The 26001-nt window shown below is 38.6% G+C and overlaps 1 protein-coding gene across 1 annotated transcript in view; it reads left to right on the forward strand.

Moving 5' to 3' along the window:
- The first annotated feature begins 1732 nt into the window (after positions 1-1732).
- Positions 1733-26001, forward strand: part of LOC136679145 (DNA-binding protein RFX7-like) — a 41041-nt gene continuing 16772 nt past the window's right edge. Inside the window, exons 1-2 of the mRNA XM_066657475.1 lie at positions 1733-1872; positions 20123-20156. Coding sequence (XP_066513572.1) covers positions 1775-1872; positions 20123-20156 — 132 coding nt within the window. The 5' untranslated portion in view covers positions 1733-1774. The remainder of the gene's footprint in view (positions 1873-20122; positions 20157-26001) is intronic.

A 26001-nucleotide genomic window follows, 5' to 3' on the forward strand; every position in this document is an offset into this window, starting at 1 on the left:
AATGTTGTTTTTCTCCACTGAAACCAGCGCGCATGCGCAGTCATGCAAAGCTTTCCGGCTCTTTTCAGTGATTCAAATTCATATGATTCACTTCATAACTAAGAATCTTACGATCCTTTCAATTCGTTTTCCAATAGTTTCCTAGCAATTATTTATGATATCATTTTAAACAAAACTGTAGCCTACATTTTAAGTAACTAGTCAAAATATTATATTATGAAATGTAAATCAATCACATTAGTCCATCTCCCTACTGGGAAAATGAAAGACATCTGCAGTAACATACTGGCAGCTTAGATACCACAAAAATATTGTCAGTAGACATTGTGCTGTACCTCATTTAACATAAATTGTAATGTCATTCTAAATCGCAGTAAGTGCAATTAGTAAAATCAAACAGAAACAAAGAGCCAGTTTGCAGCAACAATTAACTTCAATATAGATACTATATAGATACTTTAGATATAACATCCACAACTGCAACCTGATTCACTGACTTCACCAACAACAATACCCTACTGATTGGCTGATTCACAACAACATAATAATTCAAGGAAAAATAATTGTGGTTGTATATATATATATATATATATATATATATATATATATATATATATATATATACTGTGAATTACTTTTTTCATTGTCTGTATTTATAACTTTTCAGTGAAAATGCACGCCATGCCTAAGGACATAATTTCTTCAAGAGAACTTGAATTTGAGTTGTATATGAATTGTATTCAACACGTTTTTCATTGTATTTCCCAGCATTTTTCAAATTTTTCTAAGTGCATTTATTTGCCATTGTACAACATACAAATGTTTTCCACATTTTTTCTATCCACGTCAGTGATCACACAGACACACGGGACAAATTTCAGCGTGAACGTAGTCACTACCAGAAATTATGCAGTCAAGGTCCCATCTTTGGAGAATTTGCCAGGGTCGGCAAATCGGAGAGCAATGGCTGACATTTGCATTGGGTGAACCACCTTCGTGTCTTTCACTTTAACTTATGTGTATCATATTTTTTTTAATGTTTAATGACATTTTGCATATTTCATTAAAATTTTGAATTTGACACAGTTCTCTTGGTCCTGTCCTCAATCATGAGTATTACAATTATTCTGGGATTGAAATACTTTACATTTGTACAATGAGGAATTAATACCATCGCCTAGAATTAATATCGTTTAAATACAACGTAAGAAAACAGCTTCGTTTTGATAAAAAAATAATAATAATAATTTCAATATACGTACACGCCCTTAAACGCGAGTTGGCTTGTTCACTTAAAAGAACCAAATTAAGGAACCGATTCAGTGAATCATTTAAGAACAACACATTGCTAATACGCAGCGCCTGTCCGAGGGGAGGGAAAGAGAGAGAGCGAGGGAGAAAAAGAGAGAGAGAGAGAGAGAGAGAGACGAGGGGTGCAGATCAGTACAGCACAGCTCTGGAGCTGTAGGGAGTAGTTTCAAATCTCTCTTTCGTTACAGTCTCCGTATCCGTGCATGTGCGCTTGTTTTGTGTTTGGGTCCACGGCTTGGATGGCGACCGAGGAACAACCATGAGCCGCGTGCAGCTCCGCGGCGGCTCGAGCTCACTCCGCCCGACAGCGCGAGATTAACTAGGGAGAGGACCGTGATGGTCCGAGCTGAGGGGATTCCTGTGGTCTCGAGGCTCGGGTTGAGGCCTGCGTATTAACCGCCCTCTTCCTCCTCCTCATCATCATCGTCTTCATTTTCTTCCTCTTCCTTAGAAGCGCTTGCTGATGATGGCTGAAGATCCTCAGAGCTCTCTCCCCTCGCTCCTTCCACTGCAGGGCTCAGAGACCAGCGCCCTGCAGATCAAAATAAAGAACTCCATCTGGTAAGAGCTCTCAGATTAACATGCCCTGCTCCTGGACACTGACCTTAGGGTGTATGTCTGCGTGTGTATGTTTACAACGTGGCTAACTATTCACTTGCAGCACTGACCAGTCCCCCTCTAATATCCAGTACTGACATCAGATATAAAGAGCTGCACATTTAATTACAATTCAGTGCAGAGGTCTGGTCAAGCTACACGTTGTTGCTTTACTATGTGAAAAGTACAGTCAAGACATCTTCTACAGGGTACAAACTTAAATAGGTATTTTGGGTGCAACAGAAAATAGCAGAGCACGATGTCTGTTTATTTGCTCTGTGTAACCCAATAGAAATACAAAATGAGCTGTACATACCACGAGTTTTATGATTTGTGTTTAATTCACCACCTGATTTATCATACATTTATAATGCATTGCGATGTGCAAGAGGGTGTATAAAGAAACGTATTTCTTTATAGATCAATATAAGTGTTTGATGACCAGTGACTTCTCCCAAGACTCCTAGCCCCGCCCACTCCATATGAAGTTATAACGAGTGTTTCTGCACGGTGTTTTTTTATGAGGCCAATGCAATTATTTTTTTAAATTAGCCTTTCTATTTAGAAAATAAAATACAAGACATACACGAGATTCGGACACTTTTTTGGGACATATTCATTTGTCTTTACCAAACAATCAAAACGGCCCTGCCTGTTTGGCCGTTGGTGTTTTCTTCCGATCCACCTGAGTTACCTTTTCGTTATCTGTTCTAGCATCAGGAACCGCCGCGTTAGGGTCTTACCTCTGTTGTGTTCTTTTTTTAAAAGCGACTTTGTCACATTCGTATTTCTAAATATCTTGGGGTTATTGTGCCGTGTTAGACGTCACATAGTGGCTCTAACACTGTTCAGTGGCGGAAATTAGTTAAAAGCTCTTCGCAGAGTGACTTTAGAGGGCATGCTAGCCGCTAAATCCACTGCTCGGTGGCGCGGCGGATGGTAAACAAGCCACGCGGAGCTAGAGCGTGCTCCGTAGTGAATACTCGGGAGGGAGTCGGTTCATTTGAACAGGCTCTTTTCACATATTGGTACGAATGATTCACTCGAGATTTATGGTACAGACACTAAACGTAAATACATTAATGTGGTTACAAATAATTTAGCTAGTTTTATTCATCTGAAATAAATAGATCTGCTTAATTTCCTATTACTTGGAGAATGTTTTTTGATGGCTGAACTAACAGACCATGTTTCTTATTAAATTCATTAGTGTTTCAAACAGTGTTATGACTTGTATTTTCATTTACATTTTCTAATATAGCTGGCATAGGCAAACTTTCAGAACTTCTCCTTTATATAATTTATTGCTAGCGTCTTGAAACAGTTTTCCCACCTGTTCAGAACTGGTATAGACTAGACCTTATGGCCATGTACTGCTAGAATGCTTTCATGTGCTCAACACACATCAGCTCCTTACTGTTGTACTTGTTTTAACAGCCCCAGTAACAAACACGTTCAGTTTGTGCACACAGATTATGTACATGCATTGTAACATATTAACTTTCTTGGGTTGGATATGATTGTGGCCTTTGATTGGCAATTAAACTGTGTCCTTTCTAGAAAGTTCTGGACGGTGGCAAATGTTCTGTTTTAAAGAAAATATCTTCTAATGTTCAAACAATGTTTTAAGGATGTTTGTCACTTCAACTTATGTACTTATAAAAGTAAATTTTACCTAAGACAAAATGTTTTATTCGCTACATTTAGAAGATTTTACTGAGAACCATGTCAAATAATTACATGTTAACAAAGGAAGAACACTCAGTGCAGCAGTCAGTATATTATGGATGTGACTGTGGACCTTTTTTGGAATAAAAAAAAAATGTAGGTATGTTTACATTATACGTACAATACTTGAGCAGAGAAGCCATATTTCCTGTTATATTATTGTACCACATAATGAGTTGGGAGTCGTTTGAAATTCTAAACTAGGGGGTATGCAATAAACCAGGATCAGTTATCCAGCCATCTTAAGCACAAAGGTGAGGACTATCCAGTAGGAATGTCAAAATTAGGCTTAATTTATCTGGCCAATTTAGAAGTCCTGATTTGCGGGGCACGGCTCTAATCTCCGATATTTGATTTACTGGAAGAACTCGAAGGAGTCGGTTCCGTGAACTAAGCGGAGCTCTCCGTCACTGGAGCCGAGTTGGTAGGCCAGCGCGTGCTCGTCTCTCTCTCTCTCTCTCTCTCCAACGACTTAGACGACGGATGTGTCTCATTTACGGTTATAAATACAGCGCCGCCACTCGAAATTCAGTTTAAATATAAACACCTTCACCAAAAAGCATTCTCAGTTTACCGTTCATGACTCAAGCAATAAGGACCGTACACATGCCGCGTTGCGGCAGAGTACGGTCCTTAGTACGGTGCGAGAGAGCGCATGCATTGTACCCTGTATATAGTGTTTATATGATAGTAATTGCACCAAACAATGTTCCAAACAGTACTGTCGTCAATAGACCCCCTCGAGTTGCAGTGGTCAGTTAGGGTGTTCGTACTTAATTTTAGTACTCGTTGTGGCGGTGGTCGTGTGGAAGTGCTGACGGTGTTGTTTTGTTGCCTCCACCCCCTCTGTTTGTGCATGTGGAGACGTGCATTTCTGCTGCTAGTGTAAAGCCATGTAGTGTTTTATAAAGCAGGTCAGCTCTCCTTCATGATATAACAGCATCATATTCACCAGGACAAATGTTTATTTATCTGCATGCCCAGTGCATCACACTGTCAAAACCTCCTGCCCAATCTATGTATTCTGAAATATATCATATTAATCTGTTGTTCGTACCCTCTTTGCTGCATTAACACTCTCAGATATTCCAAGAAGGCTTTAAAACACTGTTGGTACATTTCTGTAAAGACTTGATTGCATTCAGACACAAACATGGGTGATTTCAGGTATTGATGTTGGGGGATTAGGTTCATAAGCACTAGTCTAGTTCATCCCAAAACTTTTGGTGCAGTCAGGTGCTGTGAGGGTTCATGCCCCTCAGGCCAGTGCTTGGCATTGAGCATGATGACCATAAGTTTAAGTGCAGCTGCTCCAGAGCACCCCATTTAATTTCATGTTTTTTTCTGAAGATTATACAAGCTGTGTGGGCAGCACTGAATGTCTGCTCACAATGGGTATTTCATAAATGGCCCAATTCATAATTATGAAGAGTGTCTACACACTTCTGGACATATAGTGTGTATACTGTCACTCAGAGAGGCAAGATGAACATTTTGCATGTAGTTGTTACATGATAATTATGCTAAAATTACTAGGGATGCACCGATGTAGAATGGTTGGGCCGATATGATAACCGATAATTAGCGCCTTGGAGTAGCTGATACCATTATTAATAACCGATAATTGTATCTTTTTATAATTAAAGCAAATTCACATTGGATTAAATTAAAACATTCTTTTTACCGTAGGTTGTCACAGGACAAGCCTTTTCATCTGTATTTGTACATTTCTGTACTTTTTAATTTTATCTTCTAAGTTTATTAGTCGTAGTTGTGTTTTTATTAAAGATTTACTGCTGGTTCCGCATGAATGGTTTCTAGAGGGGCGCTAATTAGTGCAGCACCGGGTTTGTTTTGGAGCGTGTGGGAGAAGGCGGTTTTCCCGAGCGAGGGAGAGAGAATGTGTCTGAGCGAGTGTTTGTAATCGTTTATCGTTGTGTTTCAGTAATAAAGTCAGACGCTGAATGACTCTATATGTATTTTAGGTGAATATATGAGGGCTCCTGCATTGTGGTGGTTCAGAGCATCTTTCTGTCGTTTAATCAGCGGTGTGTGTGTGTGTGTGTGTGTGTGTGTGTGTGTGTGTGTGTGTGTGTGTGTGTGTGTGTGTGTTTACACTGCTATTTGTGTGTGCGTGTACTGAGCGTCGTTGATATTTTTAATTAGCTTTCTCCACGGAGAAATTTATTCCCTGAAAATGTTCTTTGCAGAAACTGTGAAAAAGGTCCACACAGCGGATGTAGTTGTGTGTTTAAAGGCGTCATTGCATTTGCACAAAAAAGCCACAAAGTAATCGGTTGTAATATCGGCTAAAATTCCAATATCGGACCGATAAAATTAACTAAAAAAATCCACATATTGTCAAATAATATATCGGCCTCCGATATATTGTACATCACTAAATGTCATAAATATGAAAGTGAAATATTTAAGTATGGACTTGAACATAGTTGCAAGTGAATGGGTGAATTCTGAAACGAATCTTATAAGATACTGTTCCATTTATCTATTATTGGCTGTAATTTAGAATTTGTTTCCATGGTCATCCTTCCATTTTTATAAATGAAACATGAATTTAACCTTTGCTTGTCTTTGCAGTTTGATGACTGAGGTTTTTTAACAGTGTCCCCTGAACAGAGGCGAGAGCATTTAAAGGTTACCCTGACCCTCACTGTTAACTGATACCCCTAATTCACATTTGGCGAGCTGGCACGCCCACCCCTGTCTGCCCGGGAATGATGGGGCACTTGGCTGGGGCTCTGGGGTCTTGGAGAAGTGACTGGAAAGTGGGGGCGGCGTGCCAGCTTTAGCCCTCACTACTCCGCTTCCGACACGTCTGCGCTTTTCACTCACCCATCTGTCAGAACAGAAACACTCACATTTTAATCAGTGCTGCAATCCGGGCTATGTCCAAATAACATTTGTCAAAGAGCAAGCATCTCTTTCCTCACCTCTGGTCTGTTTTAACCACACTTGTGCATTTAATTTACTTAGTGATGTTTTATATTCAGAAGTTAAGAAGCATTTGTATACCCATGTTTGCATTAGATCTTAGCTCTCAGTCTAGAATTATTACTATCTTACACTTAATTTCAATTATGATAATGTAATATCAAAGAATTAGCTCTCTTTCTGGCACCCATTTATGTTGTTACTGTGTATGTCACATAACCCAAATACATGCACTGCTATGTAGTTAGGTAGTAAATTTTCACTTACTTGACATTCAGTGTCAACTGAAAACAGTTACAGATCTAGTAAAATGATAAAGCCTGGCATTCCTTCTGCAAAACAAGACAGTTGTTACTTCATCGCTTGTGATTGCTCAGATTATTCTGCTCTGTGGTTTGAAGATGGTTCAGGTATTAAGCTGACCTCCTGCCTCCCTCTGTGCTGTGTGAATGGTACACTGTTCCAATGCCCTACGAATTATTACTTGAATGTGGTTGAAGAGAATGAACTTCACTGTTTGTTTAGTCTGTGAAGTGAACACATAATGGTACAAATTGTTTTTTTTGCTCAATACTGGACAGACCACATTTCATCCAGAATTATATTAAAAGATTGTGAAATGGGACATGCAATCTTTGAGAGTACATTAAATTCATGGATAAATGTGCTCAATTTTGAGTCCAAAATGTGTTTCACACTGGATGATTATATGGAGAGATACTCTTCTTTTTTATATATAAATATACTTTTATATATGGATATAAGTGCACAGTAGAGGGATGCTTTTTAGATATAAGTGTAATTGTAGTCCCAGCTTGGCTTTTGTGTGTTTTTGCGGTTGTATTTCTGTAATATATACACAAATTTGAAAAGCGATGATCTCGAGTGGACTGGCTGGAGGATTGTAACTGGTCTGTTATGTTCATGTGAAGCTATTTTTAATTGAAACATCTTTGAACATATTTGGAAGCAGGCAATGCTACACTTTTATGCCAAAAGAACATAATCATGAGATTTTGAGTCGTAATTTTTCCTTCCCTGTTTCCCAGTGGGCCACCAGAGGGGGGTGTTTTAGAACGTATTCAGACAGAACTGCATCTCTTGTGTTTTAGTGAGCGTCGCAGTATAATGGCTGAGCGTTTGAAGTGGTTTTTGCTTTGGTTTGAGTATGTGAAGGGAATTGAGCCCATGATACAGAACGGAGCAGCCTCTGAAGAGCTGGTGTAGTTTTTTTAAGTCACGCTGGAAAATAAGTGCAGTTGAATTGCAGTTCAAATCCAGTGGGTATTTATTATAGAGTTTCACACTAGAGATGCTACTGTGTGAAAGGAAGGGAAAAAAACGCCATAACAAAGAGAGGAGTCTTATGCTAGGTGCTGTTTTGTGGATTTATTAAGGATGAATCTGCAGTGCTGGAGGATCCTCATCATTGAATAACAGATTCTATTTATATTTCAGGGCTTAGGGATATTTAAGGCTTACAATATTTTGATTGTGGTTTCATTTAAACAATATGTTGCCACATGCTGGATGGCAATTAAGAAAAACGGAAGGTAATTAAGTACAAAGAATTCTCATGTACTTTCAAAATGTTCTACAATAATTGTATCAAAACATTGGTTTCCTGATTTAACAGTTGAATTGCAGATTAAAAAGCTCTAAAAACATGTAGAATGTTTAGTTTAGCTTCATTTTGGATGAATGGCTTTAAAACGCTGGAACGTTCAGTCTTTCTTTTCTTGTGTGTTTAGTCAGGGAGGACGGTCTTTGGAAGAGCCTTTAGTGTGTGTGCTCTCATGCGAGTGTGTGTTTATATGAATCTTTGTTTATTGGAATATGAGGGGAAACATGCTATAATAGAAGATGGGGGTAGAGATCCAGACACAATGTGAACAATCAGCTTCAAAGCATTTTGAAAATGAGCCTCTGCACCTCTGGCAAGCACCCAGTTGTTTTCAAGCAGCCACCATCTCCGGGAACCGTTCTCCACTGCCACCGTCACACAGTCTCTCCATTCCTGTGACATTTAACCCACATTCAGGCCAGGAGACACATGATAGGTTTTTTTTAGACTGTGGAAAATAAACAATTTTGCCTGGCAAAGCATGTTAAACAAAGTGATACAAAATGCCCAGACAGGATCATTTAAAGTTCACTAAGAGAAGCAGATAATTCATTTTGTTTCTTTTTTCCTAAATGTGAAGATGTATCAAATAAAAAGAAAAAAAAACACCAACTGAGTGCAGTGTTTTGCTCAGTGGGATGCTGCCAATGATTTCAATTATAGTCATGTTCACATGAAACAGCATAACAGGGGAAAAGGACCCTTTGATCATGTTTGCTCCCCCTACCCAGTATCTTACAGGCATACACAGACACACAGACACACACACACACGCACCCACACCAGCACATACAAGGCTAGTCATTCAGCTCCATCTTACATTGTTTTCTTAAGATGAATTTATGTTTAATACTTATGTTCCTGTACTGTAGTCCACAGAAGCACTGATGAAAAGTTTAATTCACACTTGTACAAAGCAATCCTTGTTTAGGCACAGCAAGAAATACATTAACTCTTGCCTCTGTGTCCTTTTAAGGCTAAATTTCCATTCCATTTACATTGGTGCTCTTTTGTTATAGAGTCTGTCTGTGCACTGAATGTCATTTACTAAGGGGCTACTGTAATGTAGAAGTTTAAAGTTCATAATGGGTGATGGCTAATGGTCAATAAATGTGGAACTTCAAGTGGCTTGAATGAAAAGGCCTACAGTACCTTGCTGAAGTCTTGAGTTGTTTTCTTGGGCAGCAAAATTCTGGCTTAAGAACAGTTTAATTAGAAATGCGATACATACTATACGATATAAAAAACAAAAAACTAAAATTTCCCCAAGGATTTTCTGTTAAAATGTAATGACGCTTTCCCACCTTTAAGTTGGTCTTCTGCTTTTTGATAACATCACAGCACACAAGTGAGTGGAGAAAAGTCACATTAATTTAAAGCAACTAGGGACATTCACTGTTAGTGTTTCATCATTTACACAAAAGAAGAATAATGCATTGTTTTCCCAGAGTAATGTTAAAATCCCACCTTTTTTAAAAGCTTGATTCAATACAATGATTCTAATCAGTGACTGTAGATTTATTGTACTGATTTGTTCTGAAACATCAGAGACATTTCACCTGACACCTGACGTTTCAAACATTTTTAGTATCAAAACTGTTGAGATAATGCTGATTTACACCCATTTAATCCAGTTGGTCCCCTGAGAGAATAGACATGGTGCCATTTAAATTCAATAGGAATCTATAGAGTTTGGTGCTATATTTAACATAATCAAACCTTTGGGCTCCCAAGTAGTACAGTGGTCAAAGCATTGGCTCGATTATGGCAGTTGGGCAGTGGATGTTCATTGGTATATGCTTGTCTTCACCCTCCGATGTAGGTTGCACTGTGTATATGGGAGATTTCTAGCAAAAGTGGGGAACTGATAGGAAAACAAAATGTATTAAAATTACATTGTACCAACATAGTGTAAAGACACACAGAAAGGAACTTCTTTGGCCTGAAACTGGTGGCAGTGAAAACCTATGATGGCGAATAAATAAATAAATAAATAATGCTTTTCTGAAAACAAAGGAGAAAAAACTGATGTGGTTCTTGCAGTTACCTGGTTGAGCCCTTTAATTGAATTAGAGGTTTATTATCTGATTGAAGCCTGATGAGGCTCAACAAAGTATTGAATACTGGGCCATGGTCAGGCCACTGTTTTATAACATTCAACTCCAATAATCTCTGTGAACATTTATTTTTGAGCAGGCTCAGGATACGTTTTTTTTTTTTTTTTTAAATCAGCACTGCTACTTAGGCCTCGTGTGAATCAAATTTGAACTTCAACGTCTTGCTCATACAGGCCACTGTAAATTGCAGACCTGTACTGTGTATATAAATGGATATACATCTACCTCGCCAAGCCACTTTAGTAAACCACAATGACCACAGCAGTCATGTAAACACAGGCTGCTGAAGTTGGTTCCTTCCTGTAAGTTTAAGGAAATGAACAACTTTTAGTAAAAATGTAATTTTTGTGGTGTTGACCACGTGAGGAACAAAAAGTTATTGCAAGGTACAATTGTTAGCATATAACAGACTTTCTGCTTTCTGCTCAACTGATATTACATGTCTAACAGTTTCATCAAGATGTACTGTATCTCAGATAAAAGTAACTTGTTCACGTGGAAAGGGTCTCTATTTCTTATAAAGCTGACTGTGAAAGGCAACACACCTTGTATGTATAATACAGGAATATTACTTTGTTTATACTGATGCATATTACATATCTTTTAACAATTTCATTTCTTGTACTATCAGACATTTTAAGCTACTTGGTCTTAGTATATCTGAGATCTATATATCTTGATATATCTATATCTTGATCTACCAATTCAAAACAAACTATATGCAGATTATATACTTTTATATACATCTAAGGACATTTGATGCTTTTCAAAATACAGATGTAAAAATGCTTATAAAATCGATAGTGTTTCAGCTAAGTGGGAATCCTTTGCACTTGCAACTTGTTTTCAGAAACTGCAGGCTGTAAGTGCATCTTAAAAATACTACACATTTTCTTCAGGTGGATTGGCTGTTCAAAAGTGTCCACAGGTGTGAGAGACTGATTGTGTGTGATGCTCTAGGCAGAGTATATTTCTGTCTTGTATTCAATGATTCCATGAAGGCTGTGTACCCACTATGATCAAGATCAGGATAGAACCCTTAGAGAAGATAAATATTTAACATATTTACACTGCTACATGAATGGCTGCCCAAGTATTTTTATTAATATAGCAGTGTAGCATTGGGAAAACATTAGAGATCATCATTAATTTATTCAATTTTCACTCTAAATAGCAATTAAATATTTGTGGTAGTATTATATTCAGCACTGAAAATAAAATCAGAATAAATATTTAAAGAAAATATAATTTCACATTTATGAGTATTTTTATTAATTGCATCAACTGTTTTTTTCATGAGTGAAAGAATGGGAAGGAACGTGGACGTTCAAACAAGATTGGAGTTTCATTATTTGCATTTTGCTCTTTTTAATAAAATAAGCTGCTTGTCAGTGCTCTTAAAGAATTATTGTTGTCCATGATTTGCTCTCAATAGTGTCAGTTGAATATCAGTGTCGGACAGATCATGAGAATTATAATTTCCCAGTAACATGCACAAGGTCATAATGAGCAGAATCAAAACTACCAAAAATACCACTGGCGAACTAATTATTTAGTCATTAATACCATATATTTTAGTCAACATGTCTACTTTGTAGGCTATATTTTGGAATTGATACGTCACATACTTCTTTATAATAACTCCATAACACACTGAAGTAGTTCTGGGCAATATGAACATTTTTCCACGATTATGATTAATGAACGATTATTTTGTTTTTTGTATTTTCGACCCTAATAGTTCAGTGACAGGGCTTGTAGTGTAAATATGCTCCAGTATAAAATATAGAATATTTTGTCTAATGTTGCTGGGAGTTTGTTCCTCTCGTTTTTTCTCAGCGTATACATTTGACTTCTTTTTGTTCAGTGTCGTCTTAATTATAGTCAGAACAAAATCCAAACCACAGATGCTGTGTTTTTCTTTGGAACTAGCTGCTCAAATTGCTTGGTCTGCCTTGGTGTTTTGGTTGCTTTCATGTGGAAGACAGAGACAGAAATCTGTGACTACAGCTTAGTAGTGGGATTTAAAAGGACAGTACATGAACACACATAACAGAATAAAAATAATCGATATAGACAAGATTGTGTTGATTAGAAGTTCTGAATGTTGATTTATTTGATTTGATTTCAAATGATTTAACCCAGCTGTACACTGAAGGCTGTTAGTATCTTTCTAGTTGAGATTTGGGAAATTGGGCATGACATCTCACTGAATATTGTTCAACAAAGTGAGTGTGGCCCCTTTCCTTCAAGACAGACGGACAGGAGGAGAGTCATTCATCATTCATTTCTGTGGTTATGCTTTCTGATAGGTACATAAAAATCCACTTAAGCTCAGCACCATCTCCCTCTCTCTGTGGCTGCACTCCAAAGATCAGTCTAGCTCCTCTGTAAATGAAGCTGCTGGCTGTGTCCCAGCCTTATTCGATTCCCTGCTAATAGGTTCTCTGTAGTTGATTAATGCTTTTTAGCAGGTGTCGGAATAATACCCCGCTGTAATGGAGCTGATTGGCAAACAATACCTTGTTCCATAGGAAGGAGCCAATATGAAAAAGGGAAAGACTTGGGTAATAGCAATGTAAGATCAGCTTCTCCCAATTTGCTGCAGTTCTACTGTCAGGGAGTGCTTGGCATTAGAAGTTGCATCATTTCCAGGAGGATTTGATGGCATTCAGCCATGCAATCCTTAGTCAGGTCAGGTACTGATGAGGGTTAGTTCTGGATGGCCAACACAACTCCTGTTTCATCCCAAAGGTAATGGAGGGTGCTCCATCACTCCAGATATCAGAGTCTCTGCTACACACAACATACTGAGGGGCTTAATATAGCTCTAGTCAACATAAGGCATTGAGCATGGTGTCTTTAAGCATGTGCAGATGCTCCAGAGTATGTCATTTTATTTAATGCTTCTTTACGGAGATACAGAACACATGCACGATTTCATAACTTGCATGGTTATGATGAACACTTTGTAAGATTTTCATCATACAAAGAAAAAGTGCTCAGGTTACCAGAGGCACCATTAGAGGAGACTGTATCATTCCTATTCAAAGTGTTTTAATCAGTAAGCATTTTCTGTAATGGGATCTAAAGAATGGAATTCACTGCCAGTTAGTATTAAAGAAAATAATACTTATCGTATTTTTACTAAACAGCTAGTTATGGTTTGTGACTAAACAATCATATTAACATTAGAACATGAAATACTTATGAAGAATTTCTGCTGCAATCATGTATGGGGTAGTTTTGCTATTGACTGTGGTTGTGTGGAATTGTCTGTCGAGTGTTCATTTGGATGTCTGTTCTTGTTATTATTGTTATAATATAAAATAATATATTAATTTTGAACTGTTTTAAGATTGTATAATTTTTGGTTGCCTTTTTAAGAATTGGCCAGGGACTACAGATGAAAATTAGCCTTTTAGTTTAAAAATGTCTCATTTACAGAACCTCCTTGTTGATTAATGAGCATTGTCACTGTCAAATAGATGAAATAAATTAAATAAATAAAATGCATCAGCATATGCAAGATGATATGGTGATGTGGTGGTTTGTTAGTGTGTTTTGTGCTGGTATGAGTGGATCAGATTAGCTGCTCTCTCTGACTTTACATCTAAACTTAGCACAAAATGTAAGGAAATTTGTGTTTAGTAGATTATTTATTTGTTGTAACAATGCTTCTTGGCAATAATCTTATACCGTTGGAAAGCCTGTTAATTTCTCCTTTAAATGGTGCCACATTTGTAAGGAACATGCTTTTGTGGGATTGAGCAGTAGAGCTGAGTATGTGGGTTGCACTCATGAAAAATTTGCCAAATCTTCCCTGCCAATGCCAAACAGCTTATTTTGCTGTTACTATTGACAGACCCTGTCAGCACGTAGGTACAGTAGGCTGTCTTCTACAGATTTGCAGTCAAGGTTTGCAGGACGAAATGATCGACAGCTCACTGCCCAGTCAATCCAGAACAGACTGCACGCAGTCAGTCTATGGTCTCATTGGGCTGCCAGGAGGCCTGCCATGACTGCCCTTCACCATCAGGCCCGTTTGCAATGGTGTCAGCAACATGTGCACTGGAACCTGAACCTGTGAAGGAACGTCATGTTCAGTGCTGAGTCCAGATTCTGCCTATGGCATTTGGATCGTAGGGTCAAAGTGTGGAGAAGATACAGAGAATGCTATGCTGATTGCTGCACCGATAGAGTAACATCTTTTGGTTTAGGCAGTGTGATGGTGTGGGGAGGCATCTCCCTCATTGGAAAAACTAGGCAATCTCATATCTCCGCAGTCTGGGACCAAACTCTGTCCTGCAAGATGACAACACTTGCCACCACAGAGCGGGGTTTATCAGAGGCTACCTCCAGACTTTGGGAGTGGAGAGAATGGAATGGCCTGCCAGCTTCTGACCTCAACCCCAATGAACACTTGTGGGATCAGCTTGGCCGTGCTGTCCGTGCCAGAGTGACCAACAATGGGATGCCATCCCACAGCATTGTGTGACCAGGCTGGTGACCAGCATGAGGAGGAGGTGCCAGGCTGTTGTGGCTGCGTATGGTTCTTCCACACGCTACTGAGGTTCCTGTTTGTTAAATGAATAATGTGTTAAACTGCCAATATGTCTTGTTTCTTCTATCTTCAATCATCCAGTCCCCCAACGATTCAATGGCAGAATAATTGTTTGGCAATGGCAGAGAGGATTTGGCAAATTTTTCATACTCAGCCAAGAATTTTTCATACCCACATACTCAGTTCTACTGCTCATCCCACAAATACTACAATATATTACATGTCTCCAAATAGCGAGTATTACCCATAGGACAACAAAGTGCACCACACAACACGTGGTTACATCCTTTATTCCAACTGTATTCTAATTTTCCCTTCCACATTAAATGACGCAACACTGTGGTGCACACTACGGCTACTGCTGTTTCTGAACCATTTAAGGTGAAACTTTAGCCACAACTGTGATGTTCTACTAATCTGCAGCTCCCGCTGCAGTGTGTTGAGACCATGCTAACTATGTTTTCCCATCCCTGACCCAAAGACATATTTACATGTATTTTTCTTTTTGGATTTACACAAATAGCAGCACAAACAATAACCGCAGCAGGTTGTACGTCCATATTTATCTGTGTCTCCAACGATACGCGAATTGCATTTTTGATTGTAGTGTGAAATACCCCTTTTGTTTATAATCTGCCTCAACTAAATTCAAGCTGCATCTAGTTACACAATAGTGATGTGCAGATAAATACTGAAATATCAATCAAAATATCGATACTTTTGATAATTCAGTCATCTGAGGTAATGTATATCATTAATGGGAACAAAGTGAAAAGCAAGTAATCTATTGAGATCATTGTCTAAATAATACACGGTTGGTGGGAACTACTTTTTCTTCCGCCTGGGTAATTGGGTAATGCGTAAGCACAGCAACACAGTGCTAAGTCAGTCAGTCTGTGCAGACAGACACAATGGCAGAACATAAACGGAGTTACAACAAACATTGTGAAACACCTCAGATTAAACCACAACACAGAATATGAGGCATTTGTGATGTGGCGGACAGAAGAGGAGAGCACAGTGTCAGGTGCTGCTGCTAGGGAAAGACAGACATCTCTGGCGTAGTCCTTTGGTGCTGCAGGCACGCACTATCCAGGTTCAGGGGGAGAAAATGTGGGGCTTTAAGTGGTGCTAAGCACCTCAATATACTTCTGAGATGAAAATAAATTAATAAATAAATTACTCTGATGTCTTGCATGCTTTATGAAGCTATGAAATACACTACTTTTTGTTAGATTTACCAGACACATTAGGTGTATTTTCACGAATTTCAGTATCAGACAAGAAAGGAAATTAGTTGTATTGAACATCACTAGCGTGCATGCTGTTTGCTTCAGGGGTGTGTCCCGAAAAATGCCCTGAGTACTACATGTAGGGAATAGTAAGTAGTGGGCCATTTCCTACACACTTATGGTATCAGTGCTCTCCACTGATCCACATATCTAGCCGATATGATACTGTGTTTAAGTGCTAGTTTGTGTATGTGTGTGCCTTCAATGCTCGATTTTCTCTCTCTCTCTCTCTCTCTCTCTCTCTCTCTCTCTCTCTGTGTGGACTGAAAGGTTATGAGGTTCACCACCATAGAAGCTGAGTGCAATGAGTTCATAGAGCAGAGAGAGTGTGAGCGCTCGAGATGGAGCACATAGTCATGTAGGTCATGCTGACTAGTGGTAGCATTAGCTTTTGAAAGATATCTGACCGCCGTCTGTAAGCATTCATCTGGGCTTCAGTCCCACACTGGATGCAGTACACTCACTTACCCCTGCTCTGAGAAAGTTATGCTGACAAACCTAGCCTACATATTACACTAGCTTTTGGCCATGATCTGTGATGTGTGTGTGTGTGTCTCTCTCTCTCTCTCTCTCTCTCTCTCTCTCTCTCACTCTCTCTCTCTCTCACTCTCGCACATGTTTATGTTTTTGTCTTGATCTGATCACATGTGGCCAGCTGGAGTGGGATCTTGGGGGAGGGGCATGTTTAGCCTGAGTGTGACAGAAAGGTTCAGCCTTTTTATTTATTTATTTATTTATTTTTTGGATTATCTTAAAAAGGTAATTGAATCAATGAGGGATCAACAGTCAATTATTATCCATTAGGTATAATGATAATGCAGTTTTTATTAGGCTTTGAAATCCAATATTGTTCTAAGCTGGAGCACTATATTTTGTATAACTCTTTGATAATTAATCTATATTTTTATATAATCTCTAGTAAGTCTCTCAGCTTTTAGGCTTTTGTGACTTGATGGCAGTGTAAACAATAAGAAATTTTGCAATACTGCAGTTCAACTGAATTTTCAAACTGAATTTGAAAAGAGCATTAGCCTAATCATCACACCATAGTGGCTTTAGAGGTTAGATTTTTAGCTGTGCCCATGAACAAGACTCTTAACATTTGCCTGGTCCCAAAAGGCACCCTAAGCCCTGCAACTTGTTCAAAGTCTACACTAAGGTTGTGCCATGTCATATTGTTCACGATAATATCGTCATAATTTTTATATGGTATAAAAATCAGTATCGTGATATTCTGACACAATTTTCTGCGCTTTGTTTGTGTAATAGATTTATATGCTACATTATTGTTTAATACAAAATCACTTATTAACATCAGCCCAACCCATGAGTACCCATACCAGCCACTGTATCACTATCTCTTCACAGGGGTCATCAGGCAGGCACCTCCTCTCATTGGTGTTTTGCAGAATTAAGCCTACGACACCTCCAGAAGTCTCAGCAGTGAAGTCAGGCATCCCAGACCCACCCCCCTGTTATGTTTAATGTTGTGTGTGAGCTGTTGCAAATATGAAAAAATAAATAAGTTCAGCTCTGTATGGTTTTGCATTTGCATATTAGTTTCATATTAAAAAATAAAGTATTGCTGAAAACCTGAGGATTTAAAGAACCAGGTTAAAATTTCAACTGTATTCCAGCATTATGCCAACGGTTTTTGCTGAACTAAAGTCCCCTCTGCTGAGGCTAACTATAACCACTGAGTCCAGTGATGGCTGTGCCAGTACTGCTATGTCCTGTTACGAGTGATTAAAAGCTTAGCTCATTAAGCAGCCCCCAATCAGGGCTTGATTTGGCCAGGGGGCGATATTATTGCCTTGAGGAAGTGACGCTTTTAAAAAGTTGTCCGTTCACAAGCTCAGTTTGCTTGGCAACAAGGGGCTGAAACGTCTTTGTGGTGCCATAGTTGCCCCAGGTTTACCTGGAGACAGATTAATGAGCCCTACCTTTGCCAAATTTGCCCATTAACAACCCCAGCCTAACTCACCCAGTAACAGTTCACTAAAGTTCTCACCACTAATTTCAAATTGAAGGTGGTGTGGGGGTGGGGGCAATTAAGGCCTGGCCAACAAATAATGTTCCATCTAGGATTACCTGTCCATGTTGGCTTGTTTACAGTTTGCTGGGTTTTGACCTGCCTGCTTTGTCTTAGTAACAGCCAGGTACGACCATGTCTGGCAGCTCGGCCTCGTGTTGAGGATTATTGTGACTTTGATCGGTGCTGTGTAGCAACAGCTTATTAAAACTCTCACCTTGACTTTAGACAGGTAAGCCTACTGCAGAGGTCAAGACCAGGGCAGACTTGAAATCTAATCTCTGGAGCATGTCAAGGATAGCAAATTACCAAGAAAATCCATTTGTGCATTTGCGAATTGTGGTTGTACTGTTATAAATAACTCTCAATGCTGGAAAATCAGTTTTTACTTCTAAACAAGATCAAGAAAGCTGAACTGCTTCTATCACCAGTAGTGTCCATATTTTCTCAGAATCCCATTAAATGTTTGCAGCACATTTAAAATGCAGCTTTGAGAATTCTGAGAATTCGGCTTATAAATTGCTCATAAACAATTCAGGACATTGATTGGACAGGTTACGGACAGTTCATGCGCCAAAGCTTTAAATCCTGCAAAGATGGGTGGGCCAAAGTTTTTCCATAGCAATGTGAATAGTACATGAAATATTTATTAACATGTAGCCGGTATCAGGAAATGTGTTTTACTTGAATTTTACTTGTGGCATAAGATAATATGACCTGGAAGATATTATTTTAAAATTTATGTATTGTACAGACAACAAATTTGTTATACACAAACAGATGAAAATCTTGATTTTATCCACTTCAGTATCATTATATATCACAATATAATACTTTTCAATAACAATGATATGATTTGAAATACATTTTCTATATTTATTACACACTGTTTACAACATCTTTTCTCTGATTTACATTAATTACAAGACTCAGTTTTAAAGTCAGTTTGAAAATATTAACAAAGCCAAGACGTTTATATTTGATGGTGATGTCGTTTCTTATTTGTTCTTGGCAAATTTTCTGTGGCTTTTACATTGTTCATATTAATATTGGAATTATATTGTATCCACCGAAATTAAGAAATATATCATATTAATACATATACAAATACCTGCCTTTTGGAGAGTCCTGCCAGCTGCTGTGGTCAACCTGCATATGACAAGTTTTTCAGTTACTAAGGGATACATTGCATATGACAATTAAAATATATGATTTTAGTTTGGGTTGATACTTTTGACATTTTTTACACTTAAAGTTGTGTTTGGTGTATACCTGAAATGACCACAGCCCTGAACTGGATAACCGGTTACAGACAATGAATGAATGAATGAATGTATACCTGAAATGTCTCAGACATTATTAGCTCAGGGGTCTTTAGTGTGTTTATGTCAAGGTCCACACGTGATGGACTGTAATGGAATATCAGATCTATTTGGGAAGTTGCATGCATGCTGTAGGTGGTACTTGTTTGTTTGCTTTCATGCGCAGCAGAGTCCAACTTAAGGTTGGTGACTTCTGAGGTATGCAGCCAGGTTCTATATACTGTAAACATACATACCAGCTTTACGTCACCTAAGTCCAAAATAGGCTTTGAACCATGCCATACCTGTATGTTGATTCTATACTGGTTTATACCGGACAATTCAGCCTGCATTTCAGTGACTGTGGGGGTCCGTCTGGTGGGAATATTAATAGGGCTTTAGTGTGATGGAACATTAGAGCTCTTTTTTTTTGTTACAGCATGTGTTCTGTGGATGTATCTTGGTCTGAGCCAGCCAGGGGCGGATTAGCGGGTTGGAGCATAATTCACGTGCCACTGGTTTATTAATAAAGACGGCTTTGAGCTTTCCTCAAATTACACTTGCGTCATGCTAACATACCTTTTGTTTCTCTCTTTTTTTCCAGCAAATCTGTACAATCAAAGGTAGATGGGATTTTGGTGAGTATATTGTTTCATTAAAGAACACATTTTCTTATTGGCAGAATGTTTATGTGTACTGATTGAAAAGCAGCTCTTATAATTAGTTAATTTAATGGCATTGGAATTGGCAGCTGCACATGGATTAAAGCTCACAATGCCAATGTCAGCGTTGTCAAGAGGGCTATAAATTATAGAGCTCAATCCAGTGACTTTGGGAAGAGGTTAACTGCTTTTTTTCTCCAAAACTAATCATTCAGCATCAGCACTTGACCTCTCAAATGTTCCTGTGGCAGAACATCTAGTTTAAGTATATCCAAAAGGTGTAGAAGCTGTAGTAAATGGGGAAATAATGGGGAAGAATTTCAGAAGAAATGTTAGATAAGCAGGTATACACAACCCAGAATAAGCCCAAGCCAAGACCAATGATGCTGGGTATTAATATCTGCCAGATATCAGATGAATAAAATCTGGATATGGGACTGAGTACAGCAGAGTGGTGCTAATGGTGATTGTCACTGACACACAGCACCAGCGTTCTGGGTTCAGTCCTCTCTCAGGTCACAGTCTGTGAGGTGTTTGCCATGTTCTTGCTGTGTCTTTGCAGGTATCAAATGGTTACAGAAGATGACTACATGAACACATTAATGGATAAATAGGCATGGGATCAGTTTTGTCTAATAGTACATCATTTGCTTTCAGGATCATTACCAGAAAATGACAATACACTTTGTGGCATCTCTATTAATAATGTTGATGTATTGGCAGATATATCCAAGACTAGGTTTACACATGTCGTTAACATTTAATAGTTGTCAATCAGTTTAGTGGATTGGTGGCTTGATTTAACATTAGAGGGTTGTTTTAGTGTCCAGATCTATTGTTTTGATGATTAGCTCATGCAGTGTCCACTAGGCAACAGGCTTATTACTGAACTGTACTTGGATTGCACTGGGAAACAATAATAAAACTTTACTTCTAATCTAAGTGTTACTTTTAAGCTTATACGTCTCAAATGTCAGAGAAGGAATGTACTAAAACTTACTTACGTTTTTATAAAATATTCATTATGGGCATATTAATAGCAAAGTCTGCTTTAGCAGCATAAGTATGACAAGGTTGCTACAAATGAGTCCTGCCCCTGGAGAGCTCCCTCAACTCGAAAGAGAAAGGAATTTTTTTTTTTTAAATAATTTGTCTGTTGAAGGTCAGTGTGGGCTTTAAAAGGGCAAATGTCACCTTTAATCATTGCAAACCAGTATGCTTTACATTATTTATGCAGGTGAAAAAAAGAGACCTGCATGTGTCAGCATCATGAGCAGTTTGTTTCACAGTTTGGAGGGCAGGTGGACACACCCCGTGGTTTGCCCTGTTACAAGCACTTGGAGGAAATCAAGCTTCCGCATGACTCTGTTGAAGATGGAGATATCATTAGATTTCGGAAAGTGACAGATGTTAATCGCTGTGTCTTCATCATCAGCTTCTGTTGGTATCTGGTTGGCACCTGCTTCCTGCACAACAGAGTTTTAGTAAAAGACACGGTTTAGGTTTACTGAAAATATAGCCAGAATTAGACAAAAAGGCTGCTACGTTTTTTGGGGGGTTTTTAGGCAGAAAGTGAGAGGGGTGGCAACACAGTATGTCTGACAAGGCACTCTAACCAGACCAGCTTGTAGTGTCAAAACCACTTAACAAATCACTTTAAGAAACAGCTTTGTGGATCTGTTTCGCAGTCTATATGAGGGACATTGGTCAAAGCAACTTGCAATCATTCTTGATGACCTCTGCCTAGAGGGAATTTCAACTGCCATGGACTTCTGAACTTGCACTTGTTACTACTTAAAAATACAACTCTAATCAATATGCAGAATTCAGAAAAGAGAATTATCTGCAGCATGCTGACATGATCTGGGTTAGTGATATATCTCATACATTCCACAGTTTTCCACAGCTTTTATATAAAATGTTTCAAAAATGCTGAGCACTTCACTAAATCCATGCAATGGCATGCCCTACTGTAGCCCCCTGACAGTGTATCCAACAAGTATTATTTGACCATTTGTAATTTTAAATTGTCACTATTGCCCAAACAATATAGTGTAATACTTGTTTACAGCATTGACATGAAATTAGGCATTATAAGTAATCTAGAGATAATTTAATGTATACTGCAAGAGCACTACGACATTTTAAATGAGGGATTTACCCTTCCAGAAGGCCCTATCTCATCATGGATACTAAGAAACTGATTGCATTAGAGCATATGCCGTTAGATTTGTGCCTTTAAGGAAAAAAGAAGAAATTGGATCTGCCCCTTAACGATTTGCACTTGAAACGAAGCAAGTGGCCATGAAGTGAAACAAGGAGAGTGTGGGTGAAAGAGACTGAGACAGAGACAATGATGGTTGATGGTCCATCAGTTGCAAAGTGTCACACAAAATTCCTTGGAGTTAAAGAACAAGGCTAATGCGCTGTCGTCCTCTCTGAGCTGCCCCCGCCCAACCCGCTCCACCCACCATGCCCTTGTTGACCTCTACTGAATGTTGCCATCTCACTCTTTCGCTTGCATCAGCCGCCTTCCATTAAACTTTCATGCCATAGTAGTACTCCACACTTGTTTTGATTTCTATGAATTTCCACCAGGCGTATTACAATTTCTTTAGGTTTTATTATTGTTCTTTTTCAAACATGAATATTAGAGGAAGAGATTACCTGAAATATTAAACTTTCATGTAATTTTCCCTGTGCTAACTTTTTGGAGCTTCACAAAAATGAATGAAGTGTGTAACTAATGAAGGCCATTTAAAAGAATGGTGGGTCTGATAAACTCAGCCTTCTTTGCCTGATTAAGATAACATAACATTTTATTAAAGTATGTAAAACAAAAACATATGCAAAATAGAATAAATATACAAAATGTAGTTATAAAATGTTATAAAAGACTGTAATATGCACTATAAACAGATGTGCAATCTGTACATATGCATGGATGAAATGGTTACAGATTAAAGTGACCATATACGTAAAGGGCCAGTGGAGCGTTAGTGTATTAATAGGAAAGGTAAATTACATTGCAGTAATCTATGTATGTATTGTATGTATGATACAATGTAAGAATTGGCTTTTATTTCTCCTGAGTACCCCCTACCTGCTGCTGAGTGTAATTCACATTTACAGTACTGTCAATCAAGTCTCTCACACATCTCTCTCTCACTCGCCCACTCACTTACTTAAACACAACCGGCTCTCGCACACACTCTCCCTGCCTCTCACAAGCAAACACACACCTCTCTCAATCACTCTGTTTTACTCACTCACTTATCGAGTGATGTTTTCAAAAGTAGCGAATTGTTCTGGGGCTCTGGCTGATTTTGAGCCGAGGGAATGCGTGTAATGGAATAAAATAATGTTGACATGATAAAACCCATATGTCGCTCATAATACACATTGGATCATGTTATTACAATCATAAAGTGTAACTTTGGTGGTACACTAGCCATTATAACCACCTTGAAACCATTGAAACCTACAGTAAAGCATTATCAGAATTGATGTCCAATGTTAAAAACTAAAGTTTTATCCAGCTAAAGTAAGCAGGCGCTATCACTCTCACTTGTTCATCAGTAACTCTCAAAACCAGATTATAACACTGTCCCCAACAAAGCTTGGGTTCCACCGACAACAAATTTTAACATTCATTAAGTCATTTAATCCACACAGCAACTGGCGAATAGCATGTATTACCAAAATCGATGTCTAACACAAAAAGGTTAGATAATCCAGCTAAAGTTAGCAGCTGCAAACCCTGGCTCACGGCTCAGTAACTCTCAAAAACTGATTTTAACACTTCCGTCAACAAATCTTATCACTAACTTAAGTGTTACCCATTTCTCACGAGAGTCCCCCACGCCGTGGTTCAGAAGTTGCTTAGTGCAGTTAACCAGCAGAGGACCCATCATAACCACAACAGAGGCTCTATTTTCCCTATTACAGCACTGTTGACCATTACAATAATTTAGAAGCTGTAATTTTAAGGTAGAAATACTACATAGGGTTCCTTTAAGTTATGTACAGCATTGGCATATGAGGAAATAAGTGGTATAAGGGCCATGTGCATGAAATCTACTCAGTCTATCTTCTTTACTTGTTAAACTTAGGAACCAAATAAAACACTTTTGCATATCCAAAATAGGGCTGGGCAATATGGCCAAAATTTTAATCACGATATATTTCTTAATTTTGTTGATACAGTATAACAAATTGGCTACAGTACTATTGGCACTGAACTATTAACAATGCCCTGTAATGAACATCAATCAGTGACAGATGCTGTAAATAATGTATACTAAAATTTTGAAAATCTTTTTAAAGGTCATATCATTGTTACTGAAGAATATTATATTGCGATTTATATATTGAAAATGAATTATTGTCCAGCCCTAATCCACCATTAATAATATGAATGGATAGATGGACTCCTTGGTGTAGTAACAACTTCTGCTCATTTTCATAGCATTTTAGAGATATTTTGAAAGCTTTCAGCCACATGAACCTTAGTGAGGTCAAGTACTGATATTTGATGTAGTTCTTTATCGCAAACACTGTTCAAGCTCATCCCAGAGAAATGGTGCCTCATCAGATCAGAGATCACGTTGCCACTGCTCCATAACCCAGTGCCTAGTGGCCCCCTTGTAAATTCTTGGTATTGAGAATGGTGACCTTAAGCATGCCTTTTTTTGTACAAGCTGTGTGATATAAATCATCTTTAACTGGCTGTTTTCATGAATGATATGTCCATGCAAACATTTAGACATATCAGTATCACGCCTGAGTCAAAAGCCATCACTCTAAATGTTCCTTCTTCTATTTACCAACTGGCCAGTGTAGTCAGAGGTGCAGTTTTTGTGTGTACCATAGCTAAGGGTGAACAAAGATGGCTGGAAGAATTTAATGAATAAATGGAAAACATATCATGGAGTGCCATCTCAGTGCATTCTGTTGTAAATGGCTCCCTGCGCACATACGAATTGTTTATGAGAATTTAACCAGTTTGCACACAGTTAATCACCATTCTGTGGGAGGTCTCCAAATCTGCAGTCTGGCTGGAAAAATGCTGGTGTTTGTCCTATGGTGATGTTGTAATCTTTCTTGGAGAGGCACTAAACTCATGGAAAATACATTGTCTTAATGCTATGGCATTTATAGTGGCTGCTGAGTGGGTGTAGGGGTGTATATGTGTTTTAAAATATTTCCATGTTTATCTCCTCCCCTTATGTGCATCACCACCTCTTGTATTCCATCTCCTAAATCGGGGTACACAGTTGGCTCCGAGACGTCTACATCAAGAGGCCATTTTTATTTACTTTTTTTACCCCCCTCCCAACCCTTCCACACACTAACCGAGCTCAGTGGCTGATAACTTTAGCCATTCACTGACTCTCGTTCCCTTAGCAACAAAGAGACGAATTGAAAAGATAGAGAGGGACGCCTCTATTCTTAGAAAGGTGAGAGAGGGGAGGGCCGGTCAGGGCTGAGGCTCAGTGTGTGATGGCAGTGCCCCTGGACAAGCGAGGGTTAAACGAAGCGAGAGGATTTAAGCTGAGCTACCATGCCACAGCCGTCTGCACAGTGTCCCGTGCAGGAGTGGGTGACAGGACAGAAATTGAACACCATGGTACAGGAAGATATAATATAATACAATTTAAGGAAATTGCATGATATATAGAAACATGACATTTTGTTATTCTACAGCTGAAACACATAAAATACACCAGTAAAACACTAGTACTCCAACAGATCACTGGAACTGGATCTGTATTAAACCCATATTTTAACCCTAGTTTATACATAATTTATAGTCTCTGTG

This window comes from Hoplias malabaricus, chromosome Y (assembly GCF_029633855.1).
Source record: "Hoplias malabaricus isolate fHopMal1 chromosome Y, fHopMal1.hap1, whole genome shotgun sequence".
In the NCBI taxonomy this organism is placed as follows: domain Eukaryota; kingdom Metazoa; phylum Chordata; class Actinopteri; order Characiformes; family Erythrinidae; genus Hoplias; species Hoplias malabaricus.